The sequence below is a fragment of the Pleurodeles waltl genome, chromosome 8 (assembly GCF_031143425.1).
Source record: "Pleurodeles waltl isolate 20211129_DDA chromosome 8, aPleWal1.hap1.20221129, whole genome shotgun sequence".
Taxonomy (NCBI): Eukaryota; Metazoa; Chordata; class Amphibia; order Caudata; family Salamandridae; genus Pleurodeles; species Pleurodeles waltl.
Genome location: NC_090447.1, coordinates 1,547,377,774 through 1,547,392,537, shown reverse-complemented (window position 1 = coordinate 1,547,392,537; position 14,764 = coordinate 1,547,377,774). Strand labels below are relative to the sequence as shown.

Sequence of the window (14,764 nt, the reverse complement as noted above, 5' to 3'; positions counted from 1 at the left end):
CATTACACGCGTGCACTACATATAGGTCAATACCTATATGTAGCTTCACAATGGTAACTCCGAATATGGCCATGTAACATGTCTAAGATCATGGAATTGCCCCCTCTATGCCATCCTGGCATTGTTGGCACAATTCAATGATCCCAGTGGTCTGTAGCACAGACCCTGGTACTGCCAAACTGCCTTTCCTGGGGTTTCACTGCAGCTGCTGCTGCTGCCAACCCCTCAGACAGGTTTCTGCCCTCCTGGGGTCAAGCCAGGCTTGTCCCAGGATGGCAGAACAAAGGACTTCCTCTGAGAGAGGGTGTTACACCCTCTCCCTTTGGAAAATGGTGTGAAGGCAGGGGAGGAGTAGCCTCCCCCAGCCTCTGGAAATGGTTTCATGGGCACAGATGGTGCCCATCTCTGCAGAAGCCAGTCTGCACCGGTTCAGGGATCCCTCAGCCCTGCTCTGGCGCGAAACTGGACAAAGGAAAGGGGAGTGACCACTCCCCTGACCTGCACCTCCCCTGGGAGGTGCCCAGAGCTCCTCCAGTGTGCTCCAGACCTCTGCCATCTTGGAAACAGAGGTGCTGCTGGCACACTGGACTGCTCTGAGTGGCCAGTGCCAGCAGGTGACGTCAGAGACTCCTTCTGATAGGCTCCTTCAGGTGTTGCTAGCCTATCCTCTCTCCTAGGTAGCCAAACCCTCTTTTCTGGCTATTTAGGGTCTCTGCTTTGGGGAATTCCTTAGATAACGAATGCAAGAGCTCATCAGAGTTCCTCTGCATCTCTCTCTACACCTTCTGCCAAGGTATCGACTGCTGACCGCGCTGGAAGCCTGCAAAACTGCAACAAAGTAGCAAAGACGACTACTGCGACCTTGTAACGCTGATCCTGCCGCCTTCTCAACTGTTTTCCTGGTGGTGCATGCTGTGAGGGTAGTCTGCCTCCTCTCTGCACTAGAAGCTCCGAAGAAATCTCCCGTGGGTCGACAAAATCTTCCCCCTGCAACCGCAGGCACCAAAGAACTGCATCAGCATGACGAGCGAGGTCCCTTGAACTCAGCAACTCTGTCCAAGTGACTCCCACAGTCCAGTGACTCTTCAGTCCAAGTTTGGTGGAGGTAAGTCCTTGCCTCCCCAAGCCAGACTGCATTGCTGAGAACCGCGTGTTTTGCAGCTACTCCGGCTCCTGTGCACTTTTCCAGGATTTCCTTTGTGCACAGCCAAGCCTGGGCCCACGGCACTCTAACCTGCATTGCACGACCTCCTGAGTTGTCCTCCGGCGGTGTGGGACTCTCTTGTGCAACTTCGGGTGAGCACTGTTTCACTCCACTTCGTAGTGCCTGTTCCGGCACTTCTCCGGGTGCTGCTTGCTTCTTGCTGGGTGCCCCCTCTGTCTCCTCACGCAATTAATGACATCCTGGTCCATCCTGGGCCACAGCAGCATCCAAAAACCCTAACCGCGACCCTTGCAGCTAGCAAGGCTTGTTTGCGGTCTTTCTGCGGGAAAACACTTCTGCACGACTCTTCGCGACGTGGGACATCCATCCTCCAAAGGGGAAGTTTCTAGCCCTTGTCGTTCTTGCAGAATCCTCAGCTTCTACCATCCGGTGGCAGCTTCTTTGCACCCACAGCTGGCATTTCCTGGGCATCTGCCCACTCCCGACTTGATCGTGACTTTTGGACTTGGTCCCCTTGTTACACAGGTACTCTCGTCTGGAAATCCATTGTTGTTGCATTGCTGGTGTTGGTCTGTCCTGCAGAATTCCCCTATCACGACTTCTGTGCTCTTTGGGGAACTTAGGTGCACTTTTCACCCACTTTTCAGGGTCTTGGGGTGGGCTATTTTTCTAACCCTCACTGTTTCCTTACAGTCCCAGCGACCCTCTACAAGGTCACATAGGGTTGGGGTCCATTTGTGGTTCGCTTCCACTTCTAGAGTATATGGTTTGTGTTGCCCCTATCCCTATGTGACCCCTTTGCATTCTATTGTGACTATACATTGTTTGCACTGTTTTCTATTGCTATTACTGCATATTTTGGTATTGTGTACATATATCTTGTGTATATTTGCTATCCTCATACTGAGGGTACTCACTGAGATACTTTGGCATATTGTCATAAAAATAAAGTACCTAAATTTTTAGTATATCTGTGTATTGTGTTTTCTTATGATATTGTGCATATGACACTAGTGGTACTGTAGGAGCTTCACTCGTCTCCTAGTTCAGCCTAAGCTGCTCTGCTAAGCTACCTTTTCTATCAGCCTAAGCTGCTAGACACCCCTCTACACTAATAAGGGATACCTGGGCCTGGTGCAAGGTGTAAGTACCCCTTGGTACTCACTGCAAGCCAGTCCAGCCTCCTACATACCCTCTGATAAGCCTACTGCTCGACCACACTACCACAAAATAGAGCATTAGAATTATCTACTTTTGCTACTATCTTACCTCTAAGGGTAGGTGGACTCTGTGCACACTATTTCTTACTTTGAAATAGTATATACAGAGCCACTTTCCTACAGGTGTAGACTGGATTATGCAAGGAGGGCACCATTTGTGCCCTTCAAAGCATTTCCAGAGGCTCTGGGAGGCTACCCTGCTCATGCCTGTAATACCTATTTCCAAAGGGTGGATGTACATCCTTTGTTCTGCCTTCCTGGGCACAAGCTGCTTGAGCTTCTCGAGCTGCTTGAGCAAGAGGAGGGCAGAAACCTGTCTGTGAGGTGGCAGCAGCTGGGGCTGCCTGGAAAATCTCAGAAGGCTGGTTTGGCACTACTGACGGTCTACTGTGGAGCCCCCAGAGTGCATGGGATTGCAACACCAGTATTGGGGTACATTTCCCGAATGTTAGACACCTTACAAGGCCATATTCAGACTTACCAATGTGAAACTGGACATAGGTATTGACCTATATCCAGTGCACGCATAAAATGGCGTCCCCGCACTCACGAAGTCCGGGAAAATGGTCCTGGACAACGTGGGGGCACCTCTGCTAGTGCAGCGGTGCCCTCACACAGAGGTACTTTGAACCCAGCCTTCAGGGATGGAAGGCCTGACATATAGGTGACTTATAAATGACCTGGCACAGTGAAAATGGCTGTGAAATGGTGCATGCACCATTTCACACAGGCTGCAATGGCAGTCCTGTAGAAGCCTTTGCATGGGCTCTCTATGGGTGGCAAAATTAATGCTGCAGCCTATAGGGATCCCCGGAGCCCCAATGCCCTGGGTACCTAGGTACCATATACTAGGGACTTATAAGGGGGCACCAGTATGCCAATTTATGATAAAATACTGGGTTACCAGTATGTAGTGACACATTTGGGAACAGAGAGAGCATGACCACTGTAGTCATGGTTGGCAGGATCCCAGTGACACAGTCAAGCATACTGACAAAACAGTGAAACATACTGACAAGTAGGCCACAAACCATAAGCACTGAGGTCCTGGCTAGCAGGATCCCAGTGACACAGTTAAAACACACTGACAAACAGGCCAAAAATCGGGGTAACCATGCTAGAAAGAGGTTACTTTCTCACAGGTGTTTTCAGAGGAAAATACAGACATTGCAGTGACTGGCTCCAACCTACATTTCACTGTCATTCACCCTTGCTCATACTAAAGATATTATGGGCAAAGGGCTGTCAGGGTCACCAGATCAGAAGGATGAATGGACCAAGACCTTGGAGTCTGAGTAACACTACAAGTTTCTCTCCAAAGCTCTCTATAAATAAACATGATCTGAAATGGAAACATCCATTCTACATATCATTGGTCTATGACGTTTCAGGTCAGAATCTGGGTCCGATTATGGGTTTTGGCAGAGAGTTGCAAAGGATGTTGAAGGCAGAGACTACTCCATCTGCGCAGCTGACATACAAGGTCCTTACCTCGGAGAGAGTAAGGACCTTTGGAGGTTTTGACATTTGTCTGCCCGCCCTATTAAGAGTGGATTGACAACTGGCAAGTTTGCACTGTCCGTCACAGCCAGGTAAAACCTGGTAGTAAGGGGCCGTGAAAACTGCAAAATAACCCCCACACAATGGGAGGAAACTACAATGATAAGGCGGGTGATCATCCTTTTTTCTTTCAAAAAGCAAATTCTGCTATGTGATTTTGTGTTTGAACATAAAAATAATTGAAAGTAAAAAAATGTTTCACATTTGGCTCCACAATGTTGACGGTGACATCTGTCAAACTTTCAGTGCATTTCCAGAAACCGCCATGATGGGAGCTCCTGGAAATGCAAGAGTCCGCTGGGCTGTGGACAGCTCTAGATTAGGCGGGCGGAGTACCCTGGCCATGGCGGGAGTAAAGTACTCCGCTACTGTGATAGTGCACATTCATTCCACCAAAATCTAAATCAGGCATTCTGTGCTCTGCACTTTAACATGTTTCTGCAGAATCACACAAAGGTTTCCAACCGCTAGATCCTTGTCTGGTGCAACATGGAGGTCTAAGACGAAAACTGTTATTTTGTTCACTAATAACAGGCTTGTTCTGTATTGAAAGAGTTCGACTCTCTCTGGTTCATATTTTGTTAAACATTCTGTCTGCTGTTTATTGAATTACGTAACCATTTCTGAGTCCATTATCATCTGGCTCCCATTCCTGGAGTTCATCGATAAACCTTTTCCTACAAGTGTGTGTGGTATTCTGATCCTCTGCATTCAAGGGTGATGTCCACCCTGACGTGGCTGTGGAATGGTGAGGACAGAGTGGAGAGCAGCCAGAGCGGTAGTTGGTGGCTCCGTCTTATGGCTGAGCTTTATTATATTGTTACTTACCAGCAATAAACAAGTATCCTGTGTTTCCTCTGCCTCGGACTCACTTTCCTTCAGTGGGGTCCTCGCAAAGAGGGGGCGCATCAAACACCAACATTAAAGCATTAAAGCACAGGACACTGCTGCGTGGAAGGCGCGTTAGAGGCAGAAGTACATGTGAGAATGTAGGGCCCGAGTCTACAGCGCAGGTGGAGCGCCTCTCAGGTGAGCGCTCAGTAGTGTTTACTCACCAGAGGGGCTCCCCGTCCTCTTCATTCTTCTTCGGTCCTTATGGTCCGGGAGGTAGAACTCATCCTCCTTCTTTACACGGAACGACACCACCTCATAGCCTGCCACAAAAAGAAAGAAATACAAGTTTGCGTCGACACAACATATGGTCGGGGGGAAGAAACTAAGAATTTTCACCATCTCGCAACTATTTCGGAGGCATGAAGACATTTTACATTTTGAATCAGTAGTTGAGCACTGAGAGCGGAACCAGCAGTAGGGTTTTCATTTATCACCACTGCGGGGCTAAAATTAGCCGTATTTACATGTAATTAATACAGTTGTTCAGCCGCGCACCTCCTCGGCGCGCGGACTCACAGAACTTGGCCATTCCTTCACTAGCTGGTGACTTGGATTAAATCTGAATCAGAGTTCAAGTGGAAGTGGACTCAAATCCCTTGATAACAACGGAAGGCAGAAAACCCAGCACAAAGTTCTTTCCCACTTGGTTAGAAGGGGACAAGATTGTGCATGCCGTCCCCTGTCCTAAAGACAAAATATCCTTAAACCAAGACAAATACCACAAGTAGTATGGCTTCAAACGTGGCGCAAAAGAAGCAATCGTGCAAAGTGGGAGATTGGGTATTTGTTAAAAATCCTAAGGGAAAGATGGGAACAAGTATGAAGGTATGAAATATATGGACCTGCACGTGTTGCTAAGGCCAAACACAACGCGGGTGTCTTGGACAACGGTCAATGTTGGAGTGTGGACAGGATTGCAAACATGAGCCACCGTCTAGCCTCAATGGAAAAAACACCCATGAAGCCTGTTGGAGAAGAAAGGACATGTCAGATAAAAATGTTGGAGGTTACTATCTTAAAAGAACAAGTGGAAATCAATCCTAGGCTCCTGTTTGGCATAAAGACTACGATTTCAACAATTACGGCCTCATCATGACCCTTGCGACCGGCGGTAAGCTGGCAGTAACACTGCCAACAGGCTGGCGGTGTTGCGCCAGCTATTATGACTGTGGACCAATAGCTACGGCCATACCGCCGGCCCCTCCATTATACCGCCAGCAAGCACCGCTGCCCTGGGGATTATGAGTCCCCAACCGCCAGCCTGGCCACGGCGGTAAACACCGCCATAGAAAGGCTGGCGGTAAGGGGGACTTGGGGCCCCCAGGCATAGCCCTGTCGTGCATTTCACTGCCCGAATTTCGGGCAGGGAAATGCATGACGGTTGCTACTGCACCCACTGCACATCATCATTGCTGCCGGCTCAATTACGAGCCGGCAGCAATGTTGATGTGACTTTTCCGCTGGGCCAGCAGACGGTAACACTGTTACCGTCTGCTGGCCCAGTGGAAAAGTCGTATTAGGGAGCCAGAAATACCACCAGCACTGGCAGTATTCTGGCACCAGCAGCCTCGTAATGAGGGCCATAATCCTTTTGTGCATCAGAATAAATCATTAAATCTTGACAAAAATGCAATGTTGTATAAAGTCTTTTGGGCGATTATCCTTTCCTCATTTTGGCTAGATAACCTTGAAGATAGCTTGTTGTAGTCGGTTCTCCTCAGAGAGAAGAATTACTAATGTCGGTATATTGGATTCACATTTCCTTTTTATTTTTCTTCCTATTTGGGTATTCCAACATAAAGCCATACCCTTATAATTTGGTTGTTTTTGGGTGGGAAGATGTGCTGTAGTATATCGATAGAACATGTTTTATCAATCAATAGAAATCTGTTTGGTTTACATATTTCAGATTTCATTTATTAAGAGCATGATTGGTGTGTATAATAGTAGTATGTTCCAACTCCCCCTTTCCTGGTAGAGCTAGTACATTCCAGTGCTCGAGAGCAGTTGGCAGGAGCTCACTGTAGAATGTTGGTGGCTGAGAGGGAGACAGTTATGTGAAGATGGAGCAGCAGAGATGGACATAAAGATCCACACTCGAAGAAATGTCTTCTTCATAACAAGGATGGCTGCAGAGTCCCCTTTGTCTGAAGCAAAGGCAAAAAAGGAGAAGAGAGACTTCTTTGGATGCCCAGAAAGGAGGACCCTCTAGTCCTCAGGAAGGAACGGTGAAGGTAGCTATAGATTTTCCTTATTTTTAATAGAACAGAAGCCCAGAAGGGTCTTCTGAGACCGAAGGCTTTGAACGCACGGGTCAGAATGAACTATAGGTTATTCTACGCCCTAGGGCAGGTGGCTCATGAGTCACTAGAAAGTAATGAATGCTTTTCCTTCGGGGAGAAAGCCCAGGAGGGGCTACAGATTATTTTTCGACTTCTTAGGAAATAAGGCCCTGATTTAGGAGGGCCCAGCGCCACTTTAGCGCAGCCTTAGCGTCAATTGTTTGACGCTTAAGATGGTTTTTCCCCGCGCCATATTTCCCCCTTTGTAACCCGTTGCACAATATTATGCCTGTGCCAGGTATAATGTATACAAAGGGGGCGTTCCCCTATTGGGAGGGGCGAAAAAATGATGCAAGTAATATAAGAGATTTCTTTGCATCATTTTTTCGGCTCTTTTAACACCAGCTTACAGCAGGTGTAGAAAGGAGGCTCCCCATTGTTCACAATGGGCCTCAATGGGCTTTGCAGCATCACCGTCAAAAGTGTTGATGCTAATCCTGTAAAGCTCTGAACTAGCATCAAAAATGTTGACGCTAGTTCCCTAACTACCACCATGGTGCGCCGTATCATGGTGGCTGTAGGAAAGTGCCACTGTTGGCATGGTTACCCCTCCACTTTTTACCTAGTGTTGATGCCAACTTTCATTGAAAGTGTGCTTGGATCCTGCTAACCAAGGCTCTGCACCAGTGTTCTTTTCCAAAAACTGTACCTTTGTTTCCATAACTGGCACAACCCTGGCACACAGTTAAGTCCCTTTTAAAAGGTACCCATGGTACCAAGGGCCCTGTGGTCAGGGAAGGTCCCCAAGGGCTGCAGCATGTATTATGCCACCCTAGGAGACCCCTCACCAAGCACACGTACACTGCCTTGCACCTTGTGTGTGCTGATGGGGAGAAAAAGACAAAGTTGACATGCCCATAAACCACTGCCTAAGGCATAGATACGTCACCACTCTAGCAGGTCGTACAGCCCTAAGGCAGGGTGCATTATACCACAGGTGAGGGCATAGCTGCATGAGCAATATGCCCCTTCAGTGTCTAAGTCCATTATTAGACATTGTAAGTGCAGTGTGGCCATATTGAGTATATGGTCTGGGAGTTCACTGAATACTGGGAAGTTTGGTTTCAAACTTCTCAGCACAATAAATCCACACTGATGCCAGTGTGAAATTTACTGACAAATGTACACAGAGGGCATCTTAGAGATGCCCCCTGTATGTTAGCTAAACTGCCCGTGTAGGACTGTATGGTCTGTGCCAGCCTGCCACTTTCAGACAAGTTTCTGACCACATGGGGTGAGAGCCTTTCTGCTCTTTGTGGTCAGAAACAAAACCTGTCCTAGGTAGAGGTTCTTCACGCCTCCCCCCTACAGGAACTGTAACACCTGGCAGAGAGCCTCAGAGGCTAAAGAGTCTGATTACAGTGCTCCAGGGCTCTTTAGCTAGTGGAGCTGCCCGCCCCCGGACAAAGCCCCACTTTTGGCGGCAAGTCCAGCTGGAAAATTAGGGAATCCAGGGAGGAGTGACCACCCCAGCCCGGACCACCCCTAAGGTGTCGAGAGCTGAGGTGACCCACTCCCTGCAGAATCCTTCATCTTGGTTTGGAGGACAGGGACCAATAGGATTAGGTTTGTGGCCCCCTTCCCAAAGGGAGTGGGCACAAGGAGGGTGTAGCCACCCTCAGGGACAGTAGCCATTGACTACTGCCCTCTGACCCCTAGAACGCCCCTAAATCTAGGATTTAAGGGCCTCCCTGAACCCAGCTCACTAGATTCCTGGCGACATAACAAGAAGAAGAAGGACTGCTAAGCTGAAACCCCCAGCAGAGAATTAGGAAGACGACAACTGATTTGGCCCCAGCCCTAACCGGCCTGTCTCCTTTTTCAAAGAACCTGCAAAAGAACAGCGAAGAATCCAGCGGGACCAGCGACCTCTGCCAAGCTCCAGAGGACTGCCCTGCACCCAAAAGGACCAAGGACTCCTGTGGACAGCAGCCCTGTCCAAGAAGAAACCAACAACTAAGGACCCCCATCTCACTTCAAATGAGTGAGTCCTAACCACTCTGCACCCGGCGCCCACGGTCCGTGTCCAGGTGGTCCAACCAGCTAGAGGATCTCCAGGCGATTCCAAGCAAGTGCCCACCCTGGGTGGACCTCTCCACCCCTGCACGGCAACGCCTACAGAGGGAATCCTGAGGACCCCCCTGATGCAAAAGCTTCGGAAGAAGATATCCAACGCCAAGGGACCCACTGCACCCGCAGGCCCAGGCCTTGGAGAAACAGACACCCGGTGCAGCCACTTTCAGCTGGCGGCCCTCCTCCCTGTCCAACCAGTGGTGTTCCCGAGACACCACCCTGGACCTCCACTGCAGCCTCTGAGTGACCCCCGGGGTCCTCTCATAGACCAGCATTGGAAGCCCGTTGTCCTGTTGGAATCCTTCACCCGGCCGCCCCTGTGCCACTGAGGGTGTATGTTTGGTGCCTACTTGTGGCCTCTCCAGTGCTCCTCTAATCCCCCTGGTCTGAGCTCCGAGTTGCGGGTACTTACCTGCAGGAAGACCTGATTCCCAGTACCTCCTGTCTCCATTTGACCCCACATTAAATTTACTCATCTTTGACCTTTGCACCTGGCGGGCCCCATGTGCTGGTGGTAGGTGTTTGGAGTTAACTTGAACCCCAACCAGTGGACTTCCTAAAACCAGGAGACTGAAACTGTAAGTGTTGTACTTACCTGCAAATCAAACTAACATTTCTTCCCCCCAGGAACTTTTTCTGAAAATTGCACTGTCCATTTTTAAAACAGATTATTGCCAATAATTCAAAAACTGTATAACTTATCGATTTCAAACAAAGTACTTTTGACACGTGTGAAATATGAATCTATTGAATTACTTAACTGCAACTTGAATCTTGCGGTTCTAAAAATAAATTAAGAAAATGTATTTTTGCTATATTAAAAAACATAGGTTTGGAGTTAAGTCATTGAGTGTGTGCTTCTTCTACTGTCTGCGTGTGTACAACAAATGCTGTGCACTACCCGTCGATGAGCTTAACTGCTCGACCAGACTACCACAAAAATGAGCATTCGCGTTATCTACTTTAGCATCTGTTAAGCCTCTGGGGACCCTGGACTCTGTGCACACTATGGTGGTCATTCTGACCCTGGCGGTCTTTGACCGCCAGGGCGGAGGACCGCGGGAGCACCGCCGACAGGCCGGCGGTGCTCCAATGGGGATTCCGACCGCGGCGGTAAAGCCGCGGTCGGACCGGCACCACTGGCGGGCTCCCGCCAGTGTACCGCCGCCCCATTGAATCCTCCACGGCGGCGCAGCTTGCTGCACCGCCGCGGGGATTCCGACCCCCCCTACCGCCATCCAGATCCCGGCGGTCGGACCGCCGGGATCCGGATGGCGGTAGGGGGGGTCGCGGGGCCCCTGGGGGCCCCTGCAGTGCCCATGCCACTGGCATGGGCATTGCAGGGGCCCCCGTAAGAGGGCCCCTACATGTATTTCACTGTCTGCTGTGCAGACAGTGAAATACGCGACGGGTGCAACTGCACCCGTCGCACAGCTTCCACTCCGCCGGCTCGATTCCGAGCCGGCTTCATCGTGGAAGCCTCTTTCCCGCTGGGCTGGCGGGCGGTCTGAAGGCGACCGCCCGCCAGCCCAGCGGGAAAGTCAGAATGACCGCCGCGGTCTTTCGACCGCGGAACGGTAATCTGACGGCGGGACTTTGGCGGGCGGCCTCCGCCGCCCGCCAAGGTCAGAATGAGGGCCTATATCTCATTTGAGCAGCACTGGGTGCAGCACCACTTTCCTTAAATCTGGCCCTAAGTCCTTAAAGCGACAATAGATTCTTCTCATTCTCAGGGCAAACGGTTGAGGGCGGACAACAGAATATTCTCCACCTTAGGACAGAAGGCCTAAGAGGCGGCAGATTACTTTTCTTTTTCTTAGGACCAAAGGACCAAAAGGGGCTATAGATCCTCCTTTCTTCTTAGGGCAGAAGGCTCAGGATTACAGATCTTACAGATGCCTTCTCTCATTGCCATGATGGAAGACCTGGAGGGAATGTAACTTCTTCCTCTCACTTTGGGCAGGATGCCAAGAGGGACTGGAGATCGTTCTCCTCCTTCTAGGTACAAGCAGCCCATGAGGGATACAAATGTTTTTTTCTTCTTAGGAAAGAAAGGCACATGAGAGACTATAAATTATTCTCCTCCTTAGAGGAGAACATCTTAACGGACTAAAGACTCTTCATCCGCCACTTAGGACAGAGGAGCCAAAAGCGACTACAAAGTATTATCCATTTCAGGACAGTAGGGTCAGGAGCAAACATGGAGTCATCCTTTCATTCTTTGGACAGAAGATCCAGGAGGGCGCTCAGGTCAGGAAGTTCTGGGTGTACGTTCCAGCTGGGTCTGTAGATGAGCCTCTGCTTTAGCGCATAAGGTCCAGCAGTGACGACAGAGGAAAGGCTCAGAAGCAAACACGGAGGCGTCTTCTCATTCTTAGTACAGAAAGAGGTACTACAGAGACTCGGACTCCCAAGAGTTACATGCAATGAACATGATACAACCGGTGCATGCACTGTGAAGTCCAATCAATGTGAGGAGGTGAGTCAAGGGCATTTTTAGAATTTATGTGAGCAGAGAAGGAATAACTCAATATCCAAATTCAGAAATGTCAACTTACGGCCTGCCTGACAGCTTCTGGAAAGGGGTTACGCTAAATCCCAGCGCTGTCACAGAGAAATGTTGGTAACTTACCTGAGGTATGGTCAGTGCTGTTCTCTCTTATTTCTGCACCATAATCATCAATCAATATGGAAACAGGCTCTTCTTTTCTCAAACACATGTCTGCATTGAGAAATGGGAATCCTATGAAATAAGTCAAAAGCATATTCAGAGAAAGTAAATAATTGTAAATATTGCAGTAGTTCACTTTTGAACCAACAATATTCTATATCAAGAGATGGACTGTTCTGAATTTTTTATGTGTTTAGGTGTTTTGTTTTTAGGAAAATGTTTAATTCCGGGTGTGTTAGACATGATGACATAAAAGTCATTTGTACGGGGTTTCCATACCCAGTTCTATTGTGTGCCTTTTGGTGCTGTTCTAGGTTCTGAATCTGAAAACAGACACATACATCACCATGATTACAAAAGACTGGAAACAACCTAAACAATTCCTCTGGCTCAGGAATAACATTCTTCCGCCTTTATTCCTCTAGTTGCTAGGAGATAACTTTATTTTGAATAACAGGATGTTATTTAACCCAGAGCCAACCGATGTCCATGATAGCAGACCACTAAACAATGTTATATTGACTTCTGGACATGACGGGTGGTACCTGGGGAATATGTCCTATAGAGCAGATGAATATGTGACTATGTGAGCAGTTCAGGAAGGAGGAAATGTTGGCAGAACGACCTGAGTTTAACATACCTAACCCAACCGACCAGCGAACATATCTCACGTGATACAGGGCAGACCCTACACGGTTAAGAGCTGTTGTCATCACTCTTCCAGGGGTTTAGACACACATGGCATGGAAGGAATGAAGGCTTTGGGGCATACCATAAAAGGAGGACGGCGCCTAGATCCCAAGGGCAATGGTCTAACACAGTAATTCACAAGAAAACGATTTGAACACCTTACTTAGGGGTAACTATGGTGTTTATTCAATTACTGATTTAGAGGGAGGCACTTAAAAAGGCTGCGAACAGTAACAATGCAGTGCATGAACATCAGTTGTGAAGTGCTAACAAGCCAGTGTTAAAAATGATGAAGGCAAGAAATGTAATTAGTTGTGACAAGATATCGAGAGTGTAAATGTTGGGGTTTGCACTAGATCACTTGGCTGGAATGTGGTGAAAATCACTTTGGGGTCACAGCATTCCAGGCAGTGTCAAGTTTCTGGGGGAGATTTTAAGGTCGTCAGTTACGTGCTACAAACCTAATAAAGGTTTCTGAAGAACTTCTGAAGTGTAAAGCATATTCTTAACACTGGCGATGAGGGAGAAACTGTTACCAACCTCCTAGATTAATCGGAACCCACGCGACCCACATTAAGCGTCTTCTGAAGAGATATTGTGGACACCGAGGTGAGAGGGGAGCTGCCAAGAGAGAGTGGAACAGATGTGTATGTTTTTGCTGATCCGAGATGTGGGCAGAACTGTGGCACATTTTGCGACCGGTTGAAGGCAGTGAACTGAGCCGAGGTGTGAGTGGAACCTTGGCTCGTGTGCGACTGGTTGAAGGCACTGAGTCAGGAGAGTGGTGGGCTCTCGTTGCTGTCTGCGAGCAAAATGATGATGTCATGAGCATGTGACGTTCCATCCAGCGTGATAAGATAAAGTTGGGAAACGTGAGTACTGGAGAGCAAGCAGTTTTGTTGCAGCAACATTTCTTCTTACATACAAGGGAAAACTTGATCGTAAATGCCCACACTCATTTTTGATAAATCCTTCTCACACTGGCCACTCTGCAACAAGCAGTGATCTGCACACCATTGATATTTAATTATTTATTGACACATGGATCACTCAGCAACATTCGGTGATCTGTACACCTTTGTGTTTAATCAGTGATTTGGATTTGAACACCGTTGATATTAATTAATTGCTGACAATTTATGAGGCAGAATTTAATTTTTTTCTGTATATGTTTATACCAGTTTTTTGCTGGTCTACATTTCAGTGATCAGCACACTGTAGTCCTTTTGAACAACGGAGAAGTAGGTTGTTAACCCAAAGTACTTTTAGCGTTACTACCAATTCAAAATTCAGACATTATGGCAGGCGCTACAATTTCTGAACCTCCATTTCCTTTCAGATAAGGGCAATCCTATTTTGCCGTGGAAAATATGGAAGCAGATATTTGATTCATACTTACTTGCGATTGGGGGAGAAACATTTCTATCAGTTTGTAAACAAGGTATATTACTCCGTAATTTAGGAATAGACAGGAGAAAAGTGTATGAGAGTTTGGAGGAAATCATTGGCACATATGTTGCAGCCTTGAAACCATTAGCTCAAACATGCAAATTTGAATAGCTGACTGATTCTCTTGTCAGAGACCAAGTTGCCAGATGCACGAACAATGTAAAAGTACAAGAAAAGCTATTACCAAAAAATCCCACTTTGAAAGAGACAATAGCTATAGTTGAACGTATGGAGAATACTAGTATGTGGGTGCGTGAAATGTATGATCAGTCAGTGAATGAAGTAAGTGGAGTTGGTAGAAATGCAGAGAAGGAAGTAGACAAACATGAGAGAATGAAGAGCAAGGAGGGAAATAAAAAGTTTGAGAGGAAATGTTCTCAAAATGATACTCTAATATCAACAGAAAGTGGAGGTGGGAGAGGTTCTAGATGTGGGAGCGAAGGACATCTTTCCAAAAATCCTGGATGTTTCGCAAGGTTAGCAGTCTGCAAGAGATGTGGTAAGAAAGGGCACTATGCCAGGGTGTGTATATGGGATAAGCAATAGGCGGTGAGTTGTATTGAAGGTAAAGAAAAATTTGAAGAAACATTTATTTTCAGTACAAATGATGATAGATGTGTGGATGTAGAACCAATAGAAATGCGGGAATGTGAAATTGTGATGGGAGGAAAATAAATTGTTGTACTTGTCGATTTGGGAT

The 14,764-nt window shown here is 47.8% G+C and overlaps 1 protein-coding gene across 4 annotated transcripts in view; it reads right to left on the bottom strand.

Annotated features, from left to right (window-relative positions):
• Nucleotides 1-14,764, bottom strand: part of LOC138248978 (zinc finger protein 613-like) — a 109,706-nt gene that overhangs the window by 35,631 nt on the left and 59,311 nt on the right. For 3 of the 4 annotated variants that reach the window (XM_069203040.1, XM_069203041.1, XM_069203043.1), the window contains exons 5-6: nucleotides 11,887-11,997; nucleotides 5,001-5,099 (exon numbers count right to left, since the gene is read on the bottom strand). In XM_069203040.1, the coding sequence (XP_069059141.1) occupies nucleotides 5,001-5,099; nucleotides 11,887-11,997 (210 nt within the window). The remainder of the gene's footprint in view (nucleotides 1-5,000; nucleotides 5,100-11,886; nucleotides 11,998-14,764) is intronic. The other variant, XM_069203042.1, reaches the window with a different exon arrangement.